Genomic DNA, 25,030 nt, shown 5'->3' with positions numbered 1-25,030 from the left:
GCTACTTATATGTAGCAGTTTAGCTTGTAAAATCATGCTAAAAGTAACATACCTACCATCAAAAAATGCAGTGATTGGTCCATTGGCTTTGACACCACAAACAAACCGCACCAGAGTGAACTGGGCAAACACATCAGAGTTCGTTTTAACTGAACCAAACAGGTGTGAAGGCACCATGTCAAACTATTGCTTTTAGAGCCTCCTAAAATAAAGGGTTGCCCTGGAGTTTCGTTTCAACTATGTAATATGATGTGACAGTCACATTTAGTTAAACTTAAAGGGGTCATCAAACAAAAGTACCACAGTGCTCAAGGGTGTCATTTTATTATAGATTAATCATTATTAATAATGCAACAATACATTCAGAACTCAGCATTTTCATATCAGAATATTTACAGTTTTATTGTCAAAATGCATACAGACATTTCATAGTCACATTACACCTAGTCATTACTCTTGATTCTTTAATTTCATTAACTATTTATTCATGAAAACTCACTTTAAAATATACAGTTATTCAGCAAACATCCTTTGCTTCTCTTCATGTGAACGTATGAAAGAAAATCAAATCATATCATGTCATAAAATGCATTGATTTTGCATCTTTAATGTAAACAGTAACACACACTGGATTGACCACACAAACTTGAAATTAGATTTGTGTTACAGTGTGTTTGATACAGATTTCTAAATAAAATCCAATGGTGAAAGAAAGCAACATTAGTTGTGTTTTTAACTCATTAAATGTGAAATGTGGTAATCATATCCATGCACTTAAAAAGTGCTTTTTAAAAAACATCTTAATATGAAATCATTGTACATTCCAACTTGTTGTATTCAATCACTTAAACACAGTCCTGCTTTTACCCAAACAAATCATCCATCCAGCTACTCTTTGTGACAGCGTTTTCTGCTGACTCAGTGCTGTTATTGTCAGACACTAAAAGACTATCCACAAATACATTTACATCACTTGGCTCAGACACTGGCAGCAGCTGTGGTTCTGATGCAAATATGTCATCAGCAAAAAAATCAGTCTGAGCTGAAGGAGCGGCTGTAGAAGATGTATCTGAACCAAGGAAATCATTCAGTGAGCTAGAAGTAGCTGGGGTGGATGGCAGCACTTTAAACACATCACTAACTCCAAAGATGTCATCAGGAATGGCAGACAGTTGGTTTGAGGAAGCGTCTGCTCCTCCTTGATGAGGCACATTAACAGTAGGTGGCTGAGTGAACGGAACGTTGTTTAAGCCGAATATGTCGAGGTCTGCACCCTGCTCTCTTTTCTGGCTGTTTGTACCGAAAGGACTTGAGGTTTGATCCTCATCTTGGTTTATGGGTGCTGAATCAGGGACAATAAGCTGATCTGTCAGGCCAAGCACCATGTCATTCTCAGTCGATATTGGTGGAGAGTCAAGAAGGCTCAAAGTATCAGTGAGAGCAGCTTCAGTCAAAACTGTCTCACTGAAAGAAGATAAAAATGTATCACTGGGGCTGTTCACAAACATTTCCGCATCAAAAAGATTAGCGGAATCTCGGTTGAGATCATGAAGCTCTCCGCTGCACAGGTCTCTTCCTCCTGCGTCTGATGCATCAAGCAGCTCATTTGGCTTATGAACAGATTCATCAGTATTTATCTGAATGGTCAGTGGGTCAACATGGGCTGAATTGACACTGTCCCCAAAAATATCCTCATTAAACGAAGCACTCAAAACTTCTTCACCACTTTTCTCAGCTATTAAATGATTGGTTGACTCCTCAGATGCTTGATTCACTGATTGCACAGTAATGGGAAGATCTTTAGAGTCAGCTTTTCCAGGATCAGTTACAGACAGGCCACTGCTTTGTGAATTTACTTCTTGATCATCAGTTTGTTCTGGAGCTGTTAGGTCATCTTGTGTTTCAGTTGTCATGAGCAGGTTGGACGGCTCTGTGGGTTTGCTTACAGCCTCACTTATGTTATTCTCCATTGTGTTGGGCTCAGCTGAATGGGACTTTTCCTTTATGAGCTCCCAAGCCTCTTGTTCCTGAGGTGGAACTTGAGACATGTCATTATCCTTTTGCATCTCTTTTGTAACGGCCTCCTTTACCTCCTCTGTCTTTTTGTCATCATCATGTGTTTTGTCATTTTGTTCATCTCGTGCAGCTGATTTTGTGATGTCCTCAGCCTTCTCCGAGGATGACTGAAACAGTCTTCCTAAGAGTCCACCACTAGGTTTGACATCTGCCTTTTTGGCATCTTTTGGTTCAACCTTGTTTGTTTTGTCATTTCCACCTGATGTGAAGAGCTTTGACAAAGGACTTTTTCCTTTGGACCATGATCCCAGTTTAACTTTTGTCTTCTCTGTCTGCTTTACAGAACCCTTCAAAGAATTTGCCCTCGCAACAGGCTTCTTCTGACTTATGCCACTTTCTTGGTCATCTGCTGTCTTATCAAATTGATTTTTATTCCTCTCAAGACTGGGCTCTTCTTCTGCCATATGTTCTGCAGGACTTTGCGGAGTACTTGGTCTTTCTGATTCACACTGGTTGACGGAGTTTCTTGGAATGACTTGGGATATCTCCGATGGCTCTTGGTGTTTCACAATGTCTTGAGTTGAATTAAAAGTTTCACTGAAACTCTGAGTATCAAGTGATTCCTCAACCTTGTCTACGACTCCATTCAGAACATTGATATCAGTCTCTGGGACCTCTTGACTGCTCTCCATATTAACATCAGGCTCTTGGTTTGACGTACTGCTTGTTTCTCCATTACTTTTATATTCAGGTATTTCAAGATTCACCTCACTTTCACTCTGTTCTTCTTTGCTTAACTCAAATGACAAGTGATCAAAGTTGTTTTTGTCACTGACATCTTTTATATCCTTGGATTTATTCACTTTGCTCTGTTCCGTTTGGTCTGAAAGCTGCATGCTCTGCTCTTCACCTTTGGCCTCTGTGGTCAGTTGAGAGGACAGGTCATACTGAGCTACATCAACATGTGGAGCAAACCGCACAGACTTCCTAGCTTTATTTGGATAAGTGTCCAGTCTGTTAGATGTTGGATTGTAGTTTGTTTTTGAGGTGATAGCCACATTTTTCTGTTCGGTTTTCTGGTATGTGACAGTAAGACCTTTTTCTAGGGAGGGCGAGGAAAAGCTAAGCACTGTCGGGGAGATGTTGTCTTTGGTTGGTTCACTCCTGCGTTTTGTTTCCTCTGAGGACAACTTGCCAGATGAGTTATAAGCTGTTGACTGAGATTGTTTCTTGACCCCTAAAACAAAGGAGCTTGACAACGTCTTCACTTTATCTTTCATTTCTCCACCATGGTTGATCTTTAATTGGTTGTTGTCACTTTTGTAATGCTCTGAAGTAGAAGATGCCTTGCCAGTGTCAGATATTTTATTTTTCACATATGTTCGCTGTGCTGGATTAACCCCAGGATTCTTCTTCTCTGGTGGCCAGCTCATTTTTAGTTTGCCCTTAACATCAGCACCACTGTTATGTCCCATCTCTCTTGCAGATGACTTTTTAACAAACACACCAGCAGAGGACTCTCTGGAGCCATCAGACGTGTTTACGTTGCTTTTTGTCAGTTTGGGATTGGGCGCAGCATCTGGCTCATTCATGCCTTTCTTATTCTGAAGCCAGCGGTCCTTATGTTGCTTGTGGCCAAATCCCTCATCATAATTTCCTGATCTTTTAAAAAGCTGTTGGTAGTGAGAAATGCAGTAGAACTCTCCATAAAGAGATGAATAGTTGTGGATGCTGTAAAAAAGTGAAGCAAAGTCTTTTGTAACATAAAACAATAAATTAAAATCAGATTTTGTTTAATTTGTCATATGATTTGTTATTTGTGCTAGATCAGCTGTAAATGATTCAATGCATTAGAGATTAATACTAATCATAATGTCATTTCTAAAAAGAAATGTTAGCCAATTATGATTTACATTTTCAATCTAGTTATGTGTAGTATTGATTAGGCTGAATTTCCTTTTTACAACTGTTGATTTAAGTAATTTTATCATACATGTGCAAATATATCTTACCTGAGCTTCTTCTTACAGTGTTTACAGCAGAAACAGTTGTTGTGCAGGACAAGTTTATTGGCCACCATTTTTTCCATTGGATAGACAGGTGTCAAACAGGCAGAACACATATCTTGGGCAGGTGACCCGAACTATGATGATAAAACAAATTCAGGTCAAGGTATTTTATGTTAAACATTTCATCTAATTTGGCCTTTAAGTCATATTTTGATTTATCCACCATTATGTCTGTACTGGATTGATATGGGGGCTGTTTTCACTTGCCTCCAGTGTTTGAGCTATGCAAAGCTACGCTAACCGTGTCCTGGACCTACTGGACTAGAGTACTGGATGTGCCATTATAGTGACACAGAACATTTGTCAGTTGAGATTTAAAACTTTGAAAACCAGAATTGGGCTAGTGTGTCCTGATAAAAACACACACTAGCAGCTATCATTGGGTGGACGATTTTTTCTGTTTACATTTTAAGAATATTTATTTTGCTACCTTAAGGAATGGTTTGACATTTAAGGAAATAAGTGACTTCCTGGAGTCTTGTTGCCTGGCAACTCTTCCCAGCCACGAAGTAGTCCAGCACATATCACATAAAATAAAAAATTGTGGTTTTAAACAAACAAGATGTAACATGCTAATTAGTGAGCTTTAGAGGTGGTGGTAGGTGAATTTTGTTATCTTCGGACAGAGCCATGCTAGCTGTTTCCTCTTGTTTCTAGTCTTTGTTGTAAGGTAAGCTAGGCTGCTGCTGGCTTATATTTAGGCAACAAATATAAGAGTGGTATTGATCTTCTAACTCGCCTCCAGAAAGCAAGTGTATTTCCCAAAATGTTAAACTATTCCTTTATACAAGCTTACTTTTCTCTATTCATTTAGAAAATATGTGTAAGGAGGTGAACCTTTTGTAAATTCTGTGACTGTGAGCTAAACTGCCTGTATTACAGCATCAGCATTTGTTGATGTTGATATCATAACTTTTGAATATTTAATTCACTTTAGGTTTTAAAAGTTGTGGAATAATAATGTGGGACCAGTACAAAGAATCACAATCACATCTTTTAAACTGTTATTTATTTGACAATTTACACAACAAATCATACAATATCAACTGTATGCTTAGCTTTAATACAAGCACTTAACACTTTATCATGTGGTTACAGTATAAAATCTATAAGACAAATCCTTTTTAAATCAAAAGTCAACATTTTCATGATTTCATAAGATCAACTTTACGACTAACAAAACCTTTTCATAAAAACATGTTATAAATACACAAATGGAATAACTGCTTTCCTAATATTAAAGAAGTGGGGAAACGCACTGCTTGTCTTGTTTAGTGATTTTCCTTTGGTTGGCTAAATGTTACAAACACCGTCCCTTCCTTGTTGCTGTTGCTCAACACTTTATCTTCAAAAGTGCGACCAGATCTTCGAATTAATGGGGATGTCATGACTTCGTATCTGGCTGGACTCCCGACTACTTCAAACAGTGCTGATGATTTACTGTCAGACTGTTTGGTGACAACTGTTGAAGTCACAGAAGAAACAAATACATTGCCAAAGCCATCGGTCTCTTCGTATGTTTCACTGACAGTCTTTGTGCCAACTATTCCTGCTGGTTGTTCTGGAACAGTTTTCACTTCGAGCACACTGACCTTGCGTTGTGCAGGACTGAGACCATTCTTTGACGGTTCAGCAGCAGCAGCAGACTCGTGTCCCAAATCACTTTTTGCATCATGGTAACTTTGAGAATTAACCTCTGTTTTTGGTTTAAATGTTGACATGGGTGACTTTGGTTGTTCGGCAGGCTTTCTAGCAGCTGAGTGAATGGAGATGAATGAAGGGGAAGACTGGGATGAGGACTGTCTGATGAGTGGCTTGTTGGGGACTTGTCTGTGCACTTCCTGTTTAGAAGGACTTGAATCTAAAAGTGTTTGCATATTCACATCAGACACCTCTTTGATTTGACCTGACTTGGCCTTGCTGGACACAATACTTATTTTCCTGATGTTGTTGGCGGGTTGAAAGTTTTGCTCAGATTTCAAAGATTCGTCAAATAGTCCTGACAACCCTGCAATGTCAGCCTCAGATTTCAGATTGGAGACAGAGTACAGAGCCTTTTTAATTGCCTCTTCAATGTCAAGAAGTTTTGCCAACGTTTGTTCCTTCAGATTCACTATTTCCTTGCTTGCCTTTTCCAGATCTTCAAATGCAGTCTCAACTGAGGAAACGCTTTCTAGATCGTCGTCCTGTGTCTCTACCTCAACTTTCTTTTCCTCCGTTTTACTTTGCTTTGCATTTCCACTTGGTGTAACCATCCAAGCAGGGACAGTCTCGTATAACGTCTCAAAGGAGCTAACGTCTACACTGCTGGTCTCTCCCTCTATCTCTTGCACTTGAGACAGGATTCCTTTAAGTTCCTCTCGTTTCTTCAAATTTTCAAAGATTTCCATTGCCGCTTTCACGTTTCCCTTCATGATCTCCTCCTTGTGGACAGAAAGCCTCTGTCGTCTTTCATCGTCTGTCTCCTTTACTTTCTTCTCTCTTAAAACAACTTTATCCTGGAGTTTGGGTTGCTTTTCATTGAGGTCATTTTGCTGTACATGGCATCTCTTGTTCTTTGATGTTTGCTGTGCGTCATTAGTGTTGTGTTCTTCCTTGGGAGGTGATTTGTGTTGTTGACCAGTGGTTTTCTTGGTTTGTTTATGGTCACTACCATTATCATTTATCACGTTTACCTTCTTAGACAACAAAGGGTCTCTTTTGTCTAGAGTCTCACTTTCCTTTCTTTCAAAGTTCTGTAGAGCAGCCTGCAAGCTCAGGCTCATTTCATGTTTACCATCTTCTGCATAATTCTGCATGCACATTTGTATCTCCTCAGCTGCATTGATTTTCTGTATTACATTTCTCTCCATTTCAACTTCAGTGCTGTTCAACATCATTACTGGGCAGTTCGATTTGCTCTCTGTAAGTGTTTTCTTTTTCTCCTTAGTTTCCTGAGCCTTTAAGTGCGATGGTAGACGTTCACTTGTTTGATTTGAGTCTTGGGATGTTTCAATACAGTTTTGGTGGGATGTTTCATGTAAGGTCTCTTTACTGATTATGTCATGTGTTGTGGTCTCTTGTTGTTTTTCTGGAGAGGGCCTAGGAAACGGTTGGCTTTGTTTGGGAGGAATCACTGTGCTTTTTATGTTGTCTTTAATGGTGCAAGCGACTTCAGGAGCAGCTAAAATATTCTGTTTTTTTACAACTACTGATTTCGTCCATTTTGGCTTTGGCGGTAAAGCTGGCTTCTGCTCCTGTGGTTTCTCGCTTGTCTTTTGGGGAAGTGGAGGTGGAGTGACACTCACAGAGCTGGATGATTTAGAGTTTCCATTTGCTACAGGGTTGGGTGTTGTAATGGATGGTTGTCCACACGTTACTGAAATTGAAGGAGACAATTTTGTGTCAGATGGAGGCATAGACACCACAACACACTGCTTGTGAACAGTCTTGCTCCTCCCTGAACAAGCCTTCCCTGAATTCCTGTATATCAGTGCAGCTTTATAGTCTCCTTTGGATACATTCACGCTAGACTTCTCAAGAGACTGCAAAGCAAATTGGACATTACCGCTTACAATATCTTCTTTATCTAGGAGCTTCTGCTCTGTTGATGCACTCTGCAGAGACTTAATAGCTGACCTCACATCTCCTCTGGTAACTTCTTCTGTCTCATCTTCTGTTGTCTGACCATTACACTCACAGCTTACAAAAGGTGGCAGTGATTCTGGTGCACAATTACTGACTATAACTGCACTTTGTTGACAAGCCTCAAAGGAAACATGGCTTTCCTTATCTTTATCTGCATCACTGACCTTTGGATAAGTCTTGATTTGCTGGCATCTGGAGGAAGACGAACATGTAGGTTGTATCACTGTGGAGGAGCTTTCCTCTTGTGCCGTGACATTCAGGTTGTATATTTTTCCAGGGACAATGACTTCACGCTCCACTTGCAGGCTTTGCTGCTTAGCCATTTGAAGGGACTTTTTAGCCGCTTTCACATCTCCGGATATAATGACCTCTTTTTGTGCCTGGCTTCCTTCTATCTCAGGACCTGACAAATTCATGTCATAGATAGTTCCAGGTGTAATGATCTCCCGCTCCACACACATGCTCTGTTGCTTTGCGCGTTCTAATGACTGTATTGTTGCCTTGATGTCCCCTGCCACGATTTCCTCTTTTTCCACCATGACAGGTTGCTTTACTGCAAGTTGTTGCTTTGCTGATAAGATATCCCCAGGGATTATTTCTTCCTTTGGAGCGAAGTTTTCAACACCGAGAGAGTACTCAGACGAAAAAACTTTTTTGGTGTTCTTCACATCCCCTGGTAAAACATCAGAAATGGTTCGCTCTACCTGCTCTTTTTGCTGACAGAGACTTCTCTTTGCTTCCTTCACATCCCCCTGAACTATTTCAATGTGCTCCTCAGCCAGAAGGTGGTGATCAACTTCATCTCCTGTTGCCTCAGTATGAAGACTTTTTAGATAGTGCAGGTCTCCTTTCTCAATGCAACTTTTGTAGAGATTCACATTTCCCTTTTCATTTTCATCCACTCTACATGACGCTGCAGTCCTCTGACTATTGGCAGTAGCTAACAGATTTCCAATCGTAGACTTTATGTCTCCCTTCTCTATAACATGACTCTCGGTTTTGGTTTCAGAATTGCAGATGAGTGAATAAACTGACATCTCTGCTTGCCCCCCTGCAGTCTCTTGCATTATGATTCCTTTTTTCAAATCATTATCTTGGACAAGCAATTCATCAATCATCTGGGCAATGTTTTGCATTATTTGATCCCTCTCGAGGTTGACAGTTGTGGCTGACTGGTAGACTGGAAGTTCTACTACTGTGGTATTCACGTTACCCTTCTCCACTTCTCTAAGTAGACTAACTTGGGGCTTTAGGGTTGGTTTGAGTAAGAGTTGTAACATGATGTTCCTGATGTTTCCCCCAACAACCTCTTCATTCTGGATTTGCACACCACTGCTTTCAAGCAGATATTTTGCCATGTTAACATTTCTACTCTCATTTGCTTCTATTATGATGCCGCTTGAGTGAACAAAAGTCATTTGGTAAAGATAGGACAGGGTGTCAGCTACACTGTTGGCAGCGATTTTGTCCAGCGGAGTGGTTTCAAAGAGCCAGGTAGTGCACTTCACATCAGATTTGGGTATTTCCTCCTCAGCACCTTGCACTGAGGTATCCTCAGGCTCCTTGATCTTGTCCAGGGGCTGTGATTCAAATAGCCAAGTGCAGCGTTTCACATCTCCTTTCTGGCTGTCTTCTCTGTGGACCGTTTTTACCAGACCTTGCTCCTGAGGTTCCCCTTTCAGACTGTCAATAGTTTGATTCTCAAAGAGCCAGGTAGAGGTCCTGACATCACCATGCTGGACATCAGTGACGCTAACCATTCGCATGAACTTCTGGGATGATTGATCAGATTCAAATATCTGTTTATTGAGTTGCACATTACTGCTTCCCAAGTCTTCAATGACCCTGACAGAGGTCTCATCTCGGCTGGTAAGGGAGTCCAAAGGTTGTGTCTCAAACTTCCATCTGGCTGATTTGACATCTCCTTTCTTGACATCTTCTTGGGTAACAGCTCGGATCACGTAAACTTCATTCTCTGCCTTGATGGCATCAAGGGGTTTTGTCTCAAACATCCACCTTGCTCCTCTTACATCGCCAGTCATTACCTCCTCTTTTTTCACAGTTGTAACTTCATGAAACTGGCCCTCTTTGTCTCTGATGGCATACAGTGGCAGGGACTCAAACATCATGGTGCTCGACTTGACGTCAACATTGCTCACAGGCTGTTCCACAGAGTCTGACCTCTGTTCAAGGGGTTGGTTGTGGATTTTGTCCAGTGTGGAGGTTTCAAATATAAACTTTTTGTTGTGTACATCACCACTCTCTGCACCACTGACTCTTTGAATGTTTGCATCCTCATTGTCCTTATTGATCTGGTTCATGGGACAGTTTTCAAACATCCAAGTAAATTTGTGTACGGAACCTTTTTCAAGGTGTTTGTCTTGGTTCTGTTCATCAGATGTCACCATTTCTGATCCTATTGCATCAAGGGACTGGGATTCAAAAAGTTCTTTGACTCGTGAGACATCTCCAGACTGAAAGTTAACCTGGCTGACACATCTCACATCGTGTTCAGAATTTGCATCCTTTCTTATTCTATCCAAGGTTTCTGTTTCAAAAACATGTCTGACTGTTTGAACACCAACCTCCGATTTGACAGAATCCTGAATGGTGTTGCATAGCTTCAAATTGTACTCTTCGCCATCTTTGATGCTGTCTAGGGGCTGCGATTCAAAAAGCCAAGTAATGGACTTGACATTGGTATTGTCAATGGCTTCTTTATCATTTACTTTTTCTGATTTGTCATACAAAATGTCCATTGGTTGTGTCTCAAATAACCATTTACAGTTCTTGACATCACCTTTACGATGCTCCTCTTCCACAGAAGCATCCTGCTCTGTTTGGTTGAACTTGGAATGTATCCCATCTATTGTCTGGGTTTCAAAAAGCCACTTTGCCATCTTGACATCGCCCATCGTATCCTCCTGTCTGGTGATGCCTTTGATTACCTCAACATTTTCTTTTCCCTCTGCAAGTTTGTCTAAAGGCTTGGTCTCAAACATCCACTTATAGTTTTGGACCTTCCCCTTGATGAATTCTTCTCGGCTGACAGTTGTAACCGTATGGAGGTTTCCAGAGCTGTCCTTTATTGCATATAAAGGAGTTGTCTCAAACGTTGCTTTGTTACCTTTTACATTTCCTGCTGCAATAGCTTTTTCCTCCTCAATAATCTCTTCATCAGATTGAGCAATTTTGCTCAGAGGAATTGTTTCAAAAAGATGTTTGAATCCCTTAACATCACCCTTTTCAATCGCTTGTTCCTTGAATGAGGTGTTCTTTTGAATACTGCAACTCTCAAATATTTGTTTTTTGCCTTTTACTTCTCCTTGTTCGTCAGCTGAAAGGGTAACTTTCTTCAAACGACCAACTTCATAGCTATCACTAAGGGTCTCCATGGGTTGGGTTTCAAACAGCCACAGAGAAGTCTTGACATCTCCTGCAATAATGTCTTCCTTTTCCAAAGGCTTTTCTGCAGAGTCTCCTTTTAGTGTTGCCAAGGGCTGCATCTCAAAGAGCTTCCTCTTGTTCACGACATCGGCCTCTTCTGCACATTCAACCACCATTCCTTCAAACTTGTCCACACCCACGACCTCTTGTATTGTGTCAAATGACTGAGTTTCAAACATCCACCTCTTCTGGTCAACTCCGCCTCTGTGCCCCTCTTCCAGAGATATACCCCGAATTATTTTCACACCATCAGTTCCCTTATTATTCAGGTCCAAAGGCTGGGTTTCAAAAAGCCAACGGGCAGTACTGATGTTGCTGCTGTTGATCTCCTCCCTGCAGATGGATTTAATCTCATGTATATTGCCACTGTTGTCACTGATAGCACAGCAAGGTTGTGTCTGGAAGAGTTTTACAGTCTTCTGAACGTCTCCTTTCTGCTCTTGAAGCTCAGATCTCAGTTTGAGGAAGCTATGGCCTTCTATGGAGTTGCAGCGTCCCAAGTCACTCAATGGTTTAGACTCAAAAAGCAGCCGAGCCCCTGTCACATTTCCTGGCTGGATGGGTTCTTTCAGCACTGCTTCAACCAATTCACCCTCTTCTCTCTTTAATTTATTTAGAGAATCTAAGGGCTGGGACTCAAACAGCCATGTTGATGTTCTCACATCCCCTTTGACAGAAGTCTGTCTTTTAGCAGACATTTGTTGGGCGCTGTCAAAGTGCTCAAACATAGAGGAGGTGCCTCTAACGTTTCCACCTTTTAACTCCTCATCATCTAGCAGCTTCTTGGTTGCATGAGGATCCCCAATATTGTCCAGAGTCCAATTCTCAAAGATCCACCTCATAGACTGCACTTCACACTGATAAGCTGCGTCTGCTGCCTGAGAGTTTTCTGACTGTACTGCCTTTAATATCTCATCGTCCACGACGTCATCGAGACTTGCCCTTAGGTCTGGGTGGATGTGTTTAAAGAGCCTCTTTAGCTCACTCTTCTGCCGTTGCTGGTACAGCGTGGAAAAGGTTTCTTTCGATGGAGGCAGGGGGAGGCTACTTAATGCTGAAGGCCCTTCATAGTCGAGGGGTCTAGGTGGTACAGGAGGAGGTGGGGGGAGAGGCAGGTCGTCTTCATCATGAGATGATTGTGAAACTGTGATTTTCCTGGCTGCTTCAGCCATCTTTAAATAAAAGACAGATAGGATTCAAATTGTCAGATTTCAGTAGTATAAAACAATATTAGTTATGGCGTGCAAATATTAGAATGGCATGCATTTTAGCAAGTTAAGCATATTTACCTTTGTCTATGCTCGCTTGACGTTTTTCACAGCAAACCATCCTCTGTCACACCAGGGTTAACAAAACACTTCATAGCTATTAGTAAGCAGACAACACAAAGACACCTAATCTATACTGTAAGTGCACTAACTTACATTAATAACTAAATGTCTGCCTTTGTAAATATAAATCTGTATTATACCAGCATTACCTGATTTTATTTTGGCCACTAAATGCGTCACTTTGTTCACTAGCTGGTTGCTAATTGTGTCTGTTTAGCACTGGGCAGGTATACAGTGGGTTATTAGATCTTTTTTGCTAGAATCATCTGCCTGCTGCAGCTGTAAACATAGAGTGATGTGACTGAACCAAAATAGTAAAGTTGCATATGCAAAACAAAAACAATGAGCCGAAAGATGCTGAAACGCTGCATAGAGCTGAGTGGAACTTCAAAATTGGGTAATAGCTATCATAGCATAGGTATAGTTTGTCACCATGAGTAGCACCTTTCACATACATGTAGTCATTCAAACCATTGTTAATATAGAATTTTGATTATACCAGCTTTAAGCTTTACTTTCAGTCTACATTGTTCATCTGTCAGTATATGACAGACAGTACTATACAGTAAGTAATACTAATGTTGGTCTGCTCTGGGCGGTGAGTCAAAAACCCTGACATTGACATAAAACCTGAAACCCATTACTAATCATTGTCTGTTGATTGTAATGCTGAGGCCATAGGAAAAGAATATGGTACTGAACATAAAGATTTTATCTAACTGTTAATGTCATTATATATTACTTCTTGAGTTCTTAATTGTGGGTCAAAGGTTAACTGGGTCTTTAGTCATACAAGCTAAATAAGAGTGACACAGTTACACAGCACACATACTAACAGCACCCACACACTGTAGTAAAGGATGCAAAGTGAACTATACAGTACCTTACTGTTTTTCACTCTTGATCCTGGAGTACTGGCAAATTCCTGTTAAAACAGACAAATAAAATGTGATTTAGATCAGTTTGAAACATGAGTAAGTTGCATTATTTTCTGTAAAAGTATATATTATCACTGTGCTGGACATGTGCTATACATTTAGAGTATGCATTTGATGTATTGTAAAATGTTGAGTTGCTCCCATTGAGGCAGAGCATTGTGGTCATTCCCATAAAAGCCCTTGACCTCAGTGTGTGGGAAGGAATGAAAGGCATTTCAGGAACTCACTGGCTGTGTTGAGCCTCCTGTGGAGTCGATAGCTGCTGCTCTTGTCAGATAGAGAGCTGATCTGTCTCTCACTGAGGAGGAAATAGATATCCTGTCTCTGCTTTGTCTTGTTGGCGTGGCCCCCTTAGTCAGTGATGGACTATATTTGTCATCTGCAATAGAAAAAACAAAATGAATCCAATATATCTACCTACAATATTTATATAGTTTTCTCACTAAGATAACAATAACTGAAGTTAAAAAAAAAAACATGGATGGTATCTCTTTTGCTGGTTTAGATTTGTTGACACACACTTGTAAAAGTAGGACTCAGCTGTGTCCCAGAATAAGTGTGGTGTGTGTCTAGTGCCAGCAACATGTTTCCTGATAACACTGTGTATATATTTATAGTGATGTAGGCATCTCTGTTATCACTGTCACAGCTCCCTGTTAAGTTGTGGAAACTATTCCATCTGCAACACAAGGCCTACAGTGCATCCTTACGGTGATTTTGAGTAGTTTGGGGCACTTATTATTTTAATGAAGCTACATATGATTTTTTGTGCTAAAGACAAACATTTTAACAAACAATTTAGTTTACAAAGGCTTTGATTGCAGTAGCTGACAGGACAAATAGGCCCACACAGCCTGCCTACTGCCTGAGACTATCACCAATCATGCCAACATGCATGCCATGGACAGACCATGACGCACAAGAAGAAGAAAAAAAACAGCAACTGCTAGCTCAGCTGGAGTGACACAGATTGTTTGCACATTGTTTGTGTGAGCTCTCTGCCATCAAACCATCAACACCTGACCAAAGGAATGCGCCTGGCTGACCCCATGAAAAACATGGAAATGATCTCAACTTGGTGTGCGTTAGTTCACCTGGTTGTTTCACTCAACAATAATAACGTTCTTTGATTGATTGAAAAAAGCAAATGTCCTCAGTATAATAACAGAAAACAGTTGATCAGTTTGAGTAAAGAATGTGTTAAATTCAGAAAGTATTTCAACAACAACAGCACTGTGAACAATATGGCCAGAGGTCAACAGGCCAGAGTACTGCACAGGCCATCCAGCTGTAACTAATGGCCACATTTGAACACACCTCCCCTTTTCAAGCACTAAGCCCTCACGGGACAAAAGGATGGACCAGCAAGCTGGCGCCTCTCACGAGTCCGGACTTAAACTATTTTCATAGATGGGTGAGCAGACAGAATGAGGCAACCGAGTGCCATGTGTGTCCTGTTAAAGCCCTTACACCTCCAACTGAGGGGGTCAACTTCATGACTTATCATCGCCGTACACTCACAAACACACTCACTGTATCAACAGCTTGTAAAATACTGATATGTGAAATCCAGTTGTTACCAAATCAAAAATGACTCAAGGCTTCATTGACGTTTGAAACCTTTCTCTGTGATTCACACACTTTCAATGAAATTTCTTCTGACATCTCTTTGATCTGGGTTCATTCTCCAGGAATGAAGAGGAGCTATTAGCGGCACAGTAATGTGGGGGCGTTTTGGGCCGCTGGCAGCTGTACAAATGATGGTGAAATGCAGTTGGTATTTGTTCTCCACTACCACCACCTTCACCACCGTCAGCTGTCAGCGATTGCAGCCACATTCACAGACTGTAATGAAAACCAGCATGCCAAAAGGCTGCTCATTCTGGCCCCAAACAGCACATCACACCACTGTTTGTTACAACAGGCAATAAAAGTTATTCTCCTTATTACTTTTATGAGAGACATGCTGCTTCTCATTTCATAATTCATCATCACTCCTGTGATGATAGAAAGAAGAAAAGCTAATGACTTAGTGATCCTGTTGTCTGACCCCATTCCAAACATTTCCAAGGATAAAGGGCTGAAAATTGATAGCCACTTAAGACGTAATGAAGATGCCAGCAATATAGTCACAACACTTCAATTTGTGACCTCTGATATCATTCATAAAGCCATAAATAAGAGCAAGATGGAAAGCATTCAGATCATCATAGTTTCTTTTCTTTTTTTTCGATCAAAGTCTGTGATTTAACAATTTATTCTAAGCTTTTATCCTTTTAATTAATCTGGGAAAAAGTATTTGTTTTCTCAGTGACTTATCGTCGACACACTGGCACAATATTAAACTTTGCTTTAACTTAATATTTTGAACATTGTTCCACTGAAATAAACACAAAGAGCATTCACTGCTGACTCCACGTCTTACAGATCAATCACATCAGACAGAGTAAAGAAGCAATATAGATTTAAGTAGCTTTCTCAGCCATTATTATGCTACACATTCACCTCAGTTTCCTCCATTTCAATAAAGTTAATTCTCATGATACTCACTAAAATACCATCCAGCGTCGTTCTCTGTCACTTCCCTGTGTATCTCCACTGTGCTGGATAACTGACTCTTAAGGCCCCTGTGATGTGTCTCCTCTGTCAGTGCTCCTCTCAGCTCCTCGGTTCACTGTGACTGAACTCTTTTTAGTCCTGTGGCCTCGGTGACAGCTGATTTTTATCAGATCCCACTGCCCCAGTGGAAGACTTTGGCTATTTTGGGAGGGTGAGCTGGCGGCTGCTGCTACTCGGCTGAGTCAATCACCTCTGTTAGTCATTGAGGGACTGGGGCACCCCAACACCTCCCATTCCCATAACTACATTGTCACCCACTATAACGGGCACTGGGTGGGACCTGCAGTAAGTGTGTCAGTGGTTGTTTGGTGGGACATGATAAAAAAAGACAAACTGAAGGTCTTATTTTGCTACATTGATAGTTGACTATTTCACTTTAGAATTGTCACATTTATTCTACTAGATTATGTCAGTAGACTGTAGCAGTGGTTCCCAAACCTTTTTACGCAAAGGGCCCCTAAACTGACACAAATTAGACCACAGACCCCAATTTGAAGATTTTGTCCCAGGGCCCCCCATCTGATAGGATTAATGCTTTTAGATGTTTTATTACATTACAAGCTCATAACCAAAATAGTAATAATAATTACTTATGGATGGAATTATAGTGAACATTTTGATGAAAAAAGTATTCCTCTTTTAGCTGGGGACCCCTTGGAACACCCTCAAACACCCCTGGGGGTCCCCAGAACCACTGGACTATAGGAAGATTTTCTAGTGGTTGAAATGTAATTTGTAGCTGAGGTTTTAAACATATTTGCATCTGTGTTTAAGAAAGTACACAATACTTTTGTCAAGAATCCTCTGAAATTCTACAAGAAACACTGTTGCCGTCCACTCACATTCGAGTGTCTTATTCACACTACAGACACATCTCAGGGTTAAAGTGTCAAGCACGAAGAACGCATGGCTCAGAGAGGGCCAAGCTCTGCATCATGGTCATAGCCATCACCAACAGTCTCACTCCTATCTTAAGCCTGAAGGCAAATGCATAGTTATGCATTTACACCGCTACATCCTTGTCTTTATTTAGCTGTTTCCCTGCAACTCCCAGGGCCAACGAACACAGGTGTCAGTGTTTACCCATCTCTGTCAGGATGTACATGGTGACACTTTAAATACCCAAGGCCTGGATCCTGGCATTTTTACTCTGGTAACTTTATCTAGATTCATATGATATACTTGATGTGTGAATGCTTAAGCACTGTTTTTGACGTATTAATGTCTCAGCTGACATACATATTTCAAAGAACCAGCAGGAACACAAACATTGACCTCCTCAAAGATCAGTGACAACGGTCTTAGTTTTTTAGTTATCAAAAGTCCTATAAAGTGAGGACAACTGACTGTGAACTGTGGCACCAAAATACAACAGTGATCTCATGTCTTTGAGGGAACCCTGGCACCGACCCCATCTGCCCCTATCAGATCTCACGAACTATAAACATGAAATGCAGCACCACTGCTCACCGTGTGAGTATCTGGATGCTCTTTCAGAAGACTCTGGGAGTCCATTCATGGTCTTTCCTCCTTCCACCTGCGCGGCTCTCTGTGGGTAAACAACGTATTGCGTGGTGAAGACAGTTACAACACTGCTTTTGGTTTTTGGTTTCAGTGTTTCATGGCACACTACAGTATGTATCTTTTTGGTTGCCCTGTTTGGGAAAGTGGCCTGCTAAGCTTAAAGGAATAGTTTGACATTTTGGGGAAATGCGTTTATTCGCTTTCTTTCTAAGAGTTAGATGAGAAGATTGATACCACTGTCATGTCTGACTGTCAAATGTCCATTTTTTTTTTTATTCTGCCCGCCAGCACCTGTAAAACTAAAGCATGCAACTCTCTACACAAATAGTTAATTTTACATTTATTTTGTTGTACAGGTAAATAAATGAGCTATAACATATTAATTAGTAAGCTTTACAGGTGCTGGTAGGTGGATGTTGTTACCTTTGAACAGAGCCAGGTTAGCTGTTTCCCCCTGCCTCCAGTCTTTATGCTAAGCTAAGCTAACCGCCTGCTGGCTCTAGCTTCATATTTAGTGTACAGACATGAGAGTGGCATCAGTCGTCACATTTCACTCTTGGCAAGAGAGCGAATAAGATAACTGAGTTGAAGAATTCTTTTAAAAACTTGTGTAATGCCAGAGTGGCTACAGCTTCCATGAGAGCACGTGTGGTGTTCAATGTTTGGTTTGTTATTGTCTGCATCCATGTACTAAATTAACTGTAAGCTAGAGCTTTGACTCTGGGATATAAATAATCAAGTATTGCAACACTGAGCACAGTCATGTAGTAAATAGTATGAAAATGTGTATTTAAATCACACCTGAACTGTTGTTTTCTTTAAAGGGGTGTTGTGACTTCTCCAGTCCTGCAGAGGACAGTCTCTTCCTGTGTTACGGTCGGTAGCAGAGTTGAGCCGAGGGCTGCTGTTGAAGCTTTGCTGCAGGGTGACCTTTGACTCAAACAGGGCACGCAGAGCTTTGGTGCCTGAAGACTTCTTCTGAGGGAGGTAGTCCATGGAGCGGCTCCTTGACAGATTAGATCTTCTTCCAGTTCCCCACAGGGCCACATTCTCCTCGCTCTCCAGCCTCCTCCATCGACCTTCCACATAGTTTTCTGACACCTGAAAGCAGCGATTTAAATTCAGTATGTTTTGGGGCAGTGTTGTTGTTTTACTGATTGTCACATTTATCACTCATGATGAAAATAGGAAAAGAAAAAGATGTATTACCTGAAGTTTAGGCTCCTCTTTTTCAATACTCCTCAAGTCAGCAGAGCTTTGGTAACTGTTTGAACAAAGTTAGTGGCAAATGTATTAACCACAGCCCTTTTGATTTGAATCCAAGAATCAGATGGGAATTTGTGAACAGTAAAAGTGAATGAAACTGTCTACTGAGTAACGCTCAACTTTCATTCCTCATGTGTGTAAAAGTAAAGCAGTATTTATTGCTGTTTGTGTAATTGGTCTGGCGACGATTTACATTCATATACATATATCTGTTCATAGAGATTATGTGAATGTGCACATACAGTCTATTGTGCAGAACTTACTGTTGCACCAGCTGAGACACAGACTTTCTGTTCCAGCGGGTGGGAGCTGGCATGACCGATGACCTTTCCTGAACCCCAGAAAGACTCCTCAGCGACTGGGTCCTCCTCAGGCCAAATGCCTCCATTGCAGTTCCTCAAACAGCAGCTAAAATAAGGAAATGTTACAAATGTGTGACAACTTTGAATCACATTATTATTGTGTATTAATGCTTACAAAAGATTTGCAATAGAAAGTATATGACTTGTAAACGCTGAATCGTGATTGGAGGAGCTTATTGTCACATCTAGAGCGGAAAATATGAAATCCATAAACTCTTTCTTCCTCTTTCAACATTTTGACTAGGAGCTGAGGTTTAACCCAAATTTGAGTTATTATATAACCGACTGTCACACTGAAAGTCAAATGACTCTGTTAATGTTTATGAACTCCTGCCAGCAAACCCAAATGTACTCCTCAGTATGACTGTGTGCTACAACATATGATTATATTGTTGCTAAAAGACATTCCCTACTGTAAAAAATATAAAAGTTACAAGATCTAAAGTTTAAACAGAGAATCTTTCTATAAACTCATGCATCATGGGAAAGAAATCCATAAGCTAAAAAGCAGAGTAGGCTACAGTTACAATATCGCCATTGCAAATAAGGTTATGCTGCTCTGTCTGCAAGATCCAAAGAATAGATTCAGCCCCATACCTGAAGAGAAGAAGCAGAAGTCACCTGTGCATCTCTGTCTCTGTGGCTGACTTGTGGTTTAGAAGCATCTCTCACAAGACACAGCAATGTAGAAGTGGCCAAAGTCCTTTAACACCTTGTGATTCAAGGCTTCCGGATATGAGATCTTATCTGATACATCACCTGATACATTTCTCTGACAGATCAATAGTTACCAAGTTTTTATTATGTAGATCATAAAAATTAAACTCATCTCTTAGTTTGTTATTTAAATGCTTTGGACAGTGATGACAGTGATGCATTTAAAAACACTGAGAAATCAGAGAGCAGACCTGTGTGTTCTATGACAGCTGCTCCAGTCAGATGTCAGTGCTGAAATTCCTGGCATAGCCGCTCGGCTCTGTTACTCTATCTCATGCCAAAACTCAGAGCAGCAGCATTTTATCTGCACCTCGCATGCTTCTCATTGCCACTTTATTACTGCATTCACACTCATTCACCTCTCCTTAATGTACTTAAACAGATGATAATGTGTTAAGTTGCTACTGCCATTCTGCCAATACAGGACATGATCCAAAGCAGATGAAAAGCTGACGCTGCATGATGATTACAGTCTGCTGAGTTACAGTTCTACCAGACTGTTGGCACGTAAATTATATACACCGATAAGTCAGCGAGAACTTTGTAAAATCCTTTTTTTCCGACGTAGGCAACATGGTGTAATCATTAACTGTAATAAGGATACACTATAGCCCTACAACAGTTTACAATGCACATAGCCTGCTCTGAAATCATAGAATCTGAGTATCATAAAAATGAGAATTAAATAACAGTTTGAGACCTGATGTTTTGTCAGTTGCACCACCTTTAACTGATAACTATGCCCACAATATGATTGTATTAGTTTACTTTGGACTGCCCACCCTTATTATTTTTTGGTTATAATTCCAAATGTTTTGTGTCACTTTTAAGGCACTGAACAAACTGTTCTCACCTAAAGCAGCTATTAATTGGCGCCATTTTTTTTCAAATTTAGCAGATTATTTAGTAGGCAGCTAAATTAAGCTATTTTCTAAAGCTACTTTCCACGTTAGCATTGTTAGGCTACTTGTAGTTTGGCGTTAATTTGTAGTAACGTTAACGCTGCCATAAACGATGAAATTGCTGTGTGTGGTGATACATGTGATAATTATAAGCTGACGGCAGTTTTCTACAGCTCTAAAGAGCAGCTTTTAGCTCATCGTTGTGGTCTTCCATTCCGAAGAATAGTTTTGATTAGACAAAATATATTCCATATTCCATGTTAGAACAGCCTGATATTTTGTGTATCCCCTCTGTAACTTTTGCTACAAAACAGCAGACATCTCCATATTATCTCAGGTTGTTTATTGTGACCTGGTAAAGTCAGAAAATAACACACATGATGACAGGACAGACCCTTTGCATGTTAGGGGAGGGGATACACATTATATCAGTTGAAAAAACGGCCTGATATTTTGTGTATCCCCTCTGGTACTATTGCTAGAAAACAGAAATCCAGGACATGTTGATCTCGCTTCGTAGTACAGAGGCCTCTGTACTACGAAGCGAGATCAACATGTCCTGGATTTCTTTCAGTTACCCGGCTTCACCTAACCTAACACCCGCGGTCCCACATAAGCTGTATCACGACGCTGGTTATCAACTATTTCAGTCAACCCAGGGTTTCCCAATCCAGCGGCGCGCGCGTTCACAAACAAAAGAGGCGGTGTTTGCACAGCACGACCAATCGCAAACATCTACCAGAGCCGCATATTTTACATAAGAAGAGGAAATTATAATTCTACATTAACATGAAGAACACAGACACGGTTTTGCAGGCAAACACAATACAGTCGCTGCATCCTAAAACAGGAAGGAAAGCTGGCAAAAAAATAGCCGACGCTGTAGATGCGTAAATCATAACGCTTATCAATATCACTTCCCCATCAGTCAGGACCAAGATCTGACCATAATTACACTTGTGCACTTTACATAAACTGTCGTTGCTTTAGCCTAGTATTTCAGTGGGAAGCCATCGTGAGAGCAAATCAAATATATAAAAACAAAATTCTAACTGATGTGCGCATTGGCAACACACGGCTCAAGAAGCTGAGCCGATATGTAATTCCCTCCCATTACAATCTATATATTTCATAAATATACACATCAGGGAATGCTAACGGGGTTGTCGGTCTCTAAATGTTTTAACTTTTATGTGCGCAACCCTCTCTCTCTCTCTCTCTCTCTCTCTCTCTCTCTCTCTCTCTCTCTCTCCGCCTGATCTTCTAAGAACGGTGACGCCGTTATCAATCGAGTATTGATTGGTCAGTAGGCGGTGCTTTTACACCGGTTGATCTCTGATCTCCAACTTAACCTGCTCCTGACCAGGTTAGGCGTTCAGCATAAGTTACCACGGCGATTGAACCCGATCACAAGTGATCCACTTTTGTAGTACAGAAAACCCTGGGTTGAACCTGAAGTTAGCTCGTTAACGCCAAATCTCGCTTCGTAGTACAGGCCTCAGGCCTCAGGTCACAATAAACAAACTGAAATAATATGGAGATGTCTGCTGTTTGCTAGCAAAAGTTACAGAGGGGATACGCATTATATCAGGCTGTTTTTCACCTAATATAATGTGTATCCCCTCACCTAACATGCAAATGGGTCTGTCCTGTCATCCTGTGTGTTATTTTCTGACTTTACCAGGTCACAATAAACAACCTGAGATACTATGGAGATGTCTGCTGTTTTCTAGCAAAAGTTACAGAGGGGATACACAAAATATCAGGGCGTTTTTCACCTGATATAATGTGTATCCCCTCCCCTAACATGCAAAGGGTCTGTCCTGTCATCTTGTGTGTTATTTTGTGTTTTTACAAGGTCACAATAAACAACCTGAGATACTATGGAGATGTCTACTGTTTTCTAGCTAAAGTTACAGGGGGGATACACATTATATCAGGCTGTTTCCACCTGATATAATGTGTATCCCCTCCCCAAACATGCAAATGGTCTGTCCTGTCATCACGTGTGTTATTTTCTGACTTTACCAGGTCACAATAAACAGCCTGATATAATATGGAGATGTCCACTATGGAAAACCCTGTCGAGTCTTTCACGTCGCTATTTGTTCCATTTAAGAGGTGAATTCGAAGTGCAGCAGTTAAAGCAGCACTATGTAACTTTTAGCTGCAGCTGTAGTTCCGTATAGGGGGACCGAAGCTCCGCTCGAGTGCACGCGCGCTCCCGCGGCCAGGGGATACAAATCCTGGCGGGGATAAGTCATAGCCAGTACATAAGAAGGGATAAGTAGCCTACTAAAACCCCACTGTATCCTACCTGCACACCTTCAAAGTTATAGTGACTAGCTGGTGAACATACGTGGAGCATTAGGAGCTAAAGAGTGCGAATGGCTTTGTATGTACAACAGGAGGTTGTTCACTAATCGCAGTGTTAGGATTTAGAAGCGTCCTTGAGCAAGACACTGAACCCCATTGCAGATGGTCAGGCCTGCACTTTGCGTGGTAGCTCGCTGCCATTGGTGTGTGAGCGTAGGTTATGTGTGAATATTAGACTTACGTTTGCCAGATGGACAGAAACACGACTCCAAATGAGCTACTGTTGCTCCGTAACTGGATGTGTAGCCTACATCAATTTAAAAAAAAGCTGTTTGCTAACCGATCATGCCCCATGTTTCCCATGCCCCCAACTGCCCAAGAAATCACTTAATGCAGGTGTTAGCTAATTATTTAGCTGACTATACTATGGAGGATGTTTGTTAGTGCTTCACATTCTTTGGAGGCCTGTAGTCATTTTTGCTGTGGTTGCATTTCACATTGAAGTTGAAGTTGTTATTATTTAGCATCATAAATAATATTTCTTTCATCTGACCACATGACTTATCATGAGCATTGACAATGTTGACCTCCAGTAGAGAAAATGGTTCATTTATTCCTTCATGGAGAAAAACACACCACAGATGGTTTTTGGCCATAATATCATTTACCAGCCAGGAGATGGTGCCAGAGCAACACGCCTGCCTCCATCTATAACAAATGTGGTTAAAGGGCATCAGAACCGCTTGCTTGTTGAAAGAACATCTGTTGTATCAACAGTTAACCAAGTGAGTGCACATGGCAGCTATTTGCAATAACTAAGGATTGTTGGGCTGCCTTTGCTCACAAACTTCTAAAGCACCTATAAAGTCCCAATGCTTTCAAGTTCCCAGATTTGTATTGTTATATGCACACTTACAGAGAAGCAGTCATTGGCAATAAAAACCTTGGATGTCATGCTCCCTCCAACAATGCTCATTACATATTTATATAAAGAAAATCATAAATAATCTAAGACATAAAATAGTGCATAAATCTAAATCTAAAATAAAATAATTAGTGGTAGACAGATGTACAGTAATTGCAAAATGAAGAAACTGAATGTAAACAGGTATGTAGTAAATGTATATGCATAATGAGAAGTAATTCATATATATACAGAGATGTAAAACAGTACTGTAAGTAAAATTATATAAAACTAAAGTGACAATATAATGGTGAAAAAACTGCTTTGTACAAACACATGAATACCTGACAAGTAACAGTGAGAAGTGAGAAGCCCACCCTGTGTCTAACAGTTGTGTTGTCAGTCTTTAATGCATGTTTTGCCAGCTGCAATGGAAGAAAAGAGAGGCAATCAGTGAGTGATTGAGCATGAAGGGGAGGGAGGGAGAGGGTAGTCAGACAGTCTCCCCCACCCAGCTTAGTACTGTCGCAAACAGCTGAGAACAGACCAGGTCTCCTTCCTCCTCCTGCTGCTGCTGCTGCTGCTGCTGCTGTTGTGTGTTCCTGCAAAAGCCTCACATGGAGCCACATGTGACAGCCAACACCAACAGCAGAGTACACTGTGCAGGAACTCAGAGAGTACAGGAGCCCCTACTGCAGCAGTGGCAAGATGAGAACAGGAAAAAAAATTCTGCACACAACTTGTAATTGTGAACGCATAATAGAAACAACAGAGAAGCATAAAGAGAAACACGTCTTTACTACATTCCTTCAGGGAAAAACACTTTTTGTGTCCACATTGCATCACACAGGCCAGTTTGTAAGTTTGTAAGAAAGGTCACCACAGCTCTCTGGTTAATGTTGACAAGAGGCTCATTGTTGAAGGGAGAATGTCAAACCCAATCACACAGCTGCTTGGCTGTTACAGCTTGTGCTGCTCACATGCATCAAGAT

At 40.9% G+C, this 25,030-nt stretch overlaps 2 protein-coding genes across 3 annotated transcripts; both read right to left on the bottom strand.

Annotated features, from left to right (window-relative positions):
• Positions 1–322: 322 nt before the first annotated feature.
• Positions 323–19,877, bottom strand: LOC144526978 (uncharacterized). The gene is made up of 9 exons (XM_078264756.1): positions 19,797–19,877; positions 19,101–19,245; positions 18,781–18,835; positions 18,373–18,672; positions 17,518–17,596; positions 13,656–13,807; positions 13,374–13,415; positions 4,029–4,159; positions 323–3,747 (listed from the first exon to the last, which is right to left on the bottom strand). The coding sequence occupies exons 2-9, from the start codon at positions 19,223–19,225 to the stop codon at positions 864–866; spliced, it is 3,768 nt and encodes a 1,255-aa protein (XP_078120882.1). The 5' UTR covers positions 19,226–19,245; positions 19,797–19,877; the 3' UTR covers positions 323–863.
• xirp1 (xin actin binding repeat containing 1) lies at positions 5,144–12,524 on the bottom strand. 2 transcript variants are annotated; one of them, XM_078264755.1, is made up of 3 exons: positions 12,449–12,524; positions 7,877–12,331; positions 7,362–7,443 (listed from the first exon to the last, which is right to left on the bottom strand). In XM_078264755.1, the coding sequence occupies exons 2-3, from the start codon at positions 12,329–12,331 to the stop codon at positions 7,441–7,443; spliced, it is 4,458 nt and encodes a 1,485-aa protein (XP_078120881.1). In that variant the 5' UTR covers positions 12,449–12,524; the 3' UTR covers positions 7,362–7,440. The 2 variants fall into 2 exon arrangements, with proteins under 2 accessions (XP_078120880.1, XP_078120881.1); XM_078264754.1 differs by having other exon boundaries at positions 5,144–12,331.
• Positions 19,878–25,030: the final 5,153 nt, after the last annotated feature.

The sequence above is a fragment of the Sander vitreus genome, chromosome 12 (genome assembly GCF_031162955.1).
Source record: "Sander vitreus isolate 19-12246 chromosome 12, sanVit1, whole genome shotgun sequence".
In the NCBI taxonomy this organism is placed as follows: domain Eukaryota; kingdom Metazoa; phylum Chordata; class Actinopteri; order Perciformes; family Percidae; genus Sander; species Sander vitreus.
The sequence above is the reverse complement of the archived record's forward strand: the minus strand, read 5'-3'. Positions and strand labels throughout refer to the sequence as shown.

Bases quoted from the DNA above. Each gene is read 5' to 3' on its own strand.
- xirp1 (XM_078264754.1), bottom strand. From the start codon at position 12,331: ATGGCTGAAGCAGCCAGGAAAATCACAGTTTCACAATCATCTCATGAT.
- LOC144526978 (XM_078264756.1), bottom strand. From the start codon at position 19,225: ATGGAGGCATTTGGCCTGAGGAGGACCCAGTCGCTGAGGAGTCTTTCT. The intron at 4,160-13,373 runs GTACTGTATAGT...TTATCATCATAG, and splicing joins CAAGAGTGAAAAACAGTAAG to TTCGGGTCACCTGCCCAAGA. The intron at 3,748-4,028 runs GTAAGATATATT...ACTTTTTTACAG, and splicing joins CACTGTAAGAAGAAGCTCAG to CATCCACAACTATTCATCTC.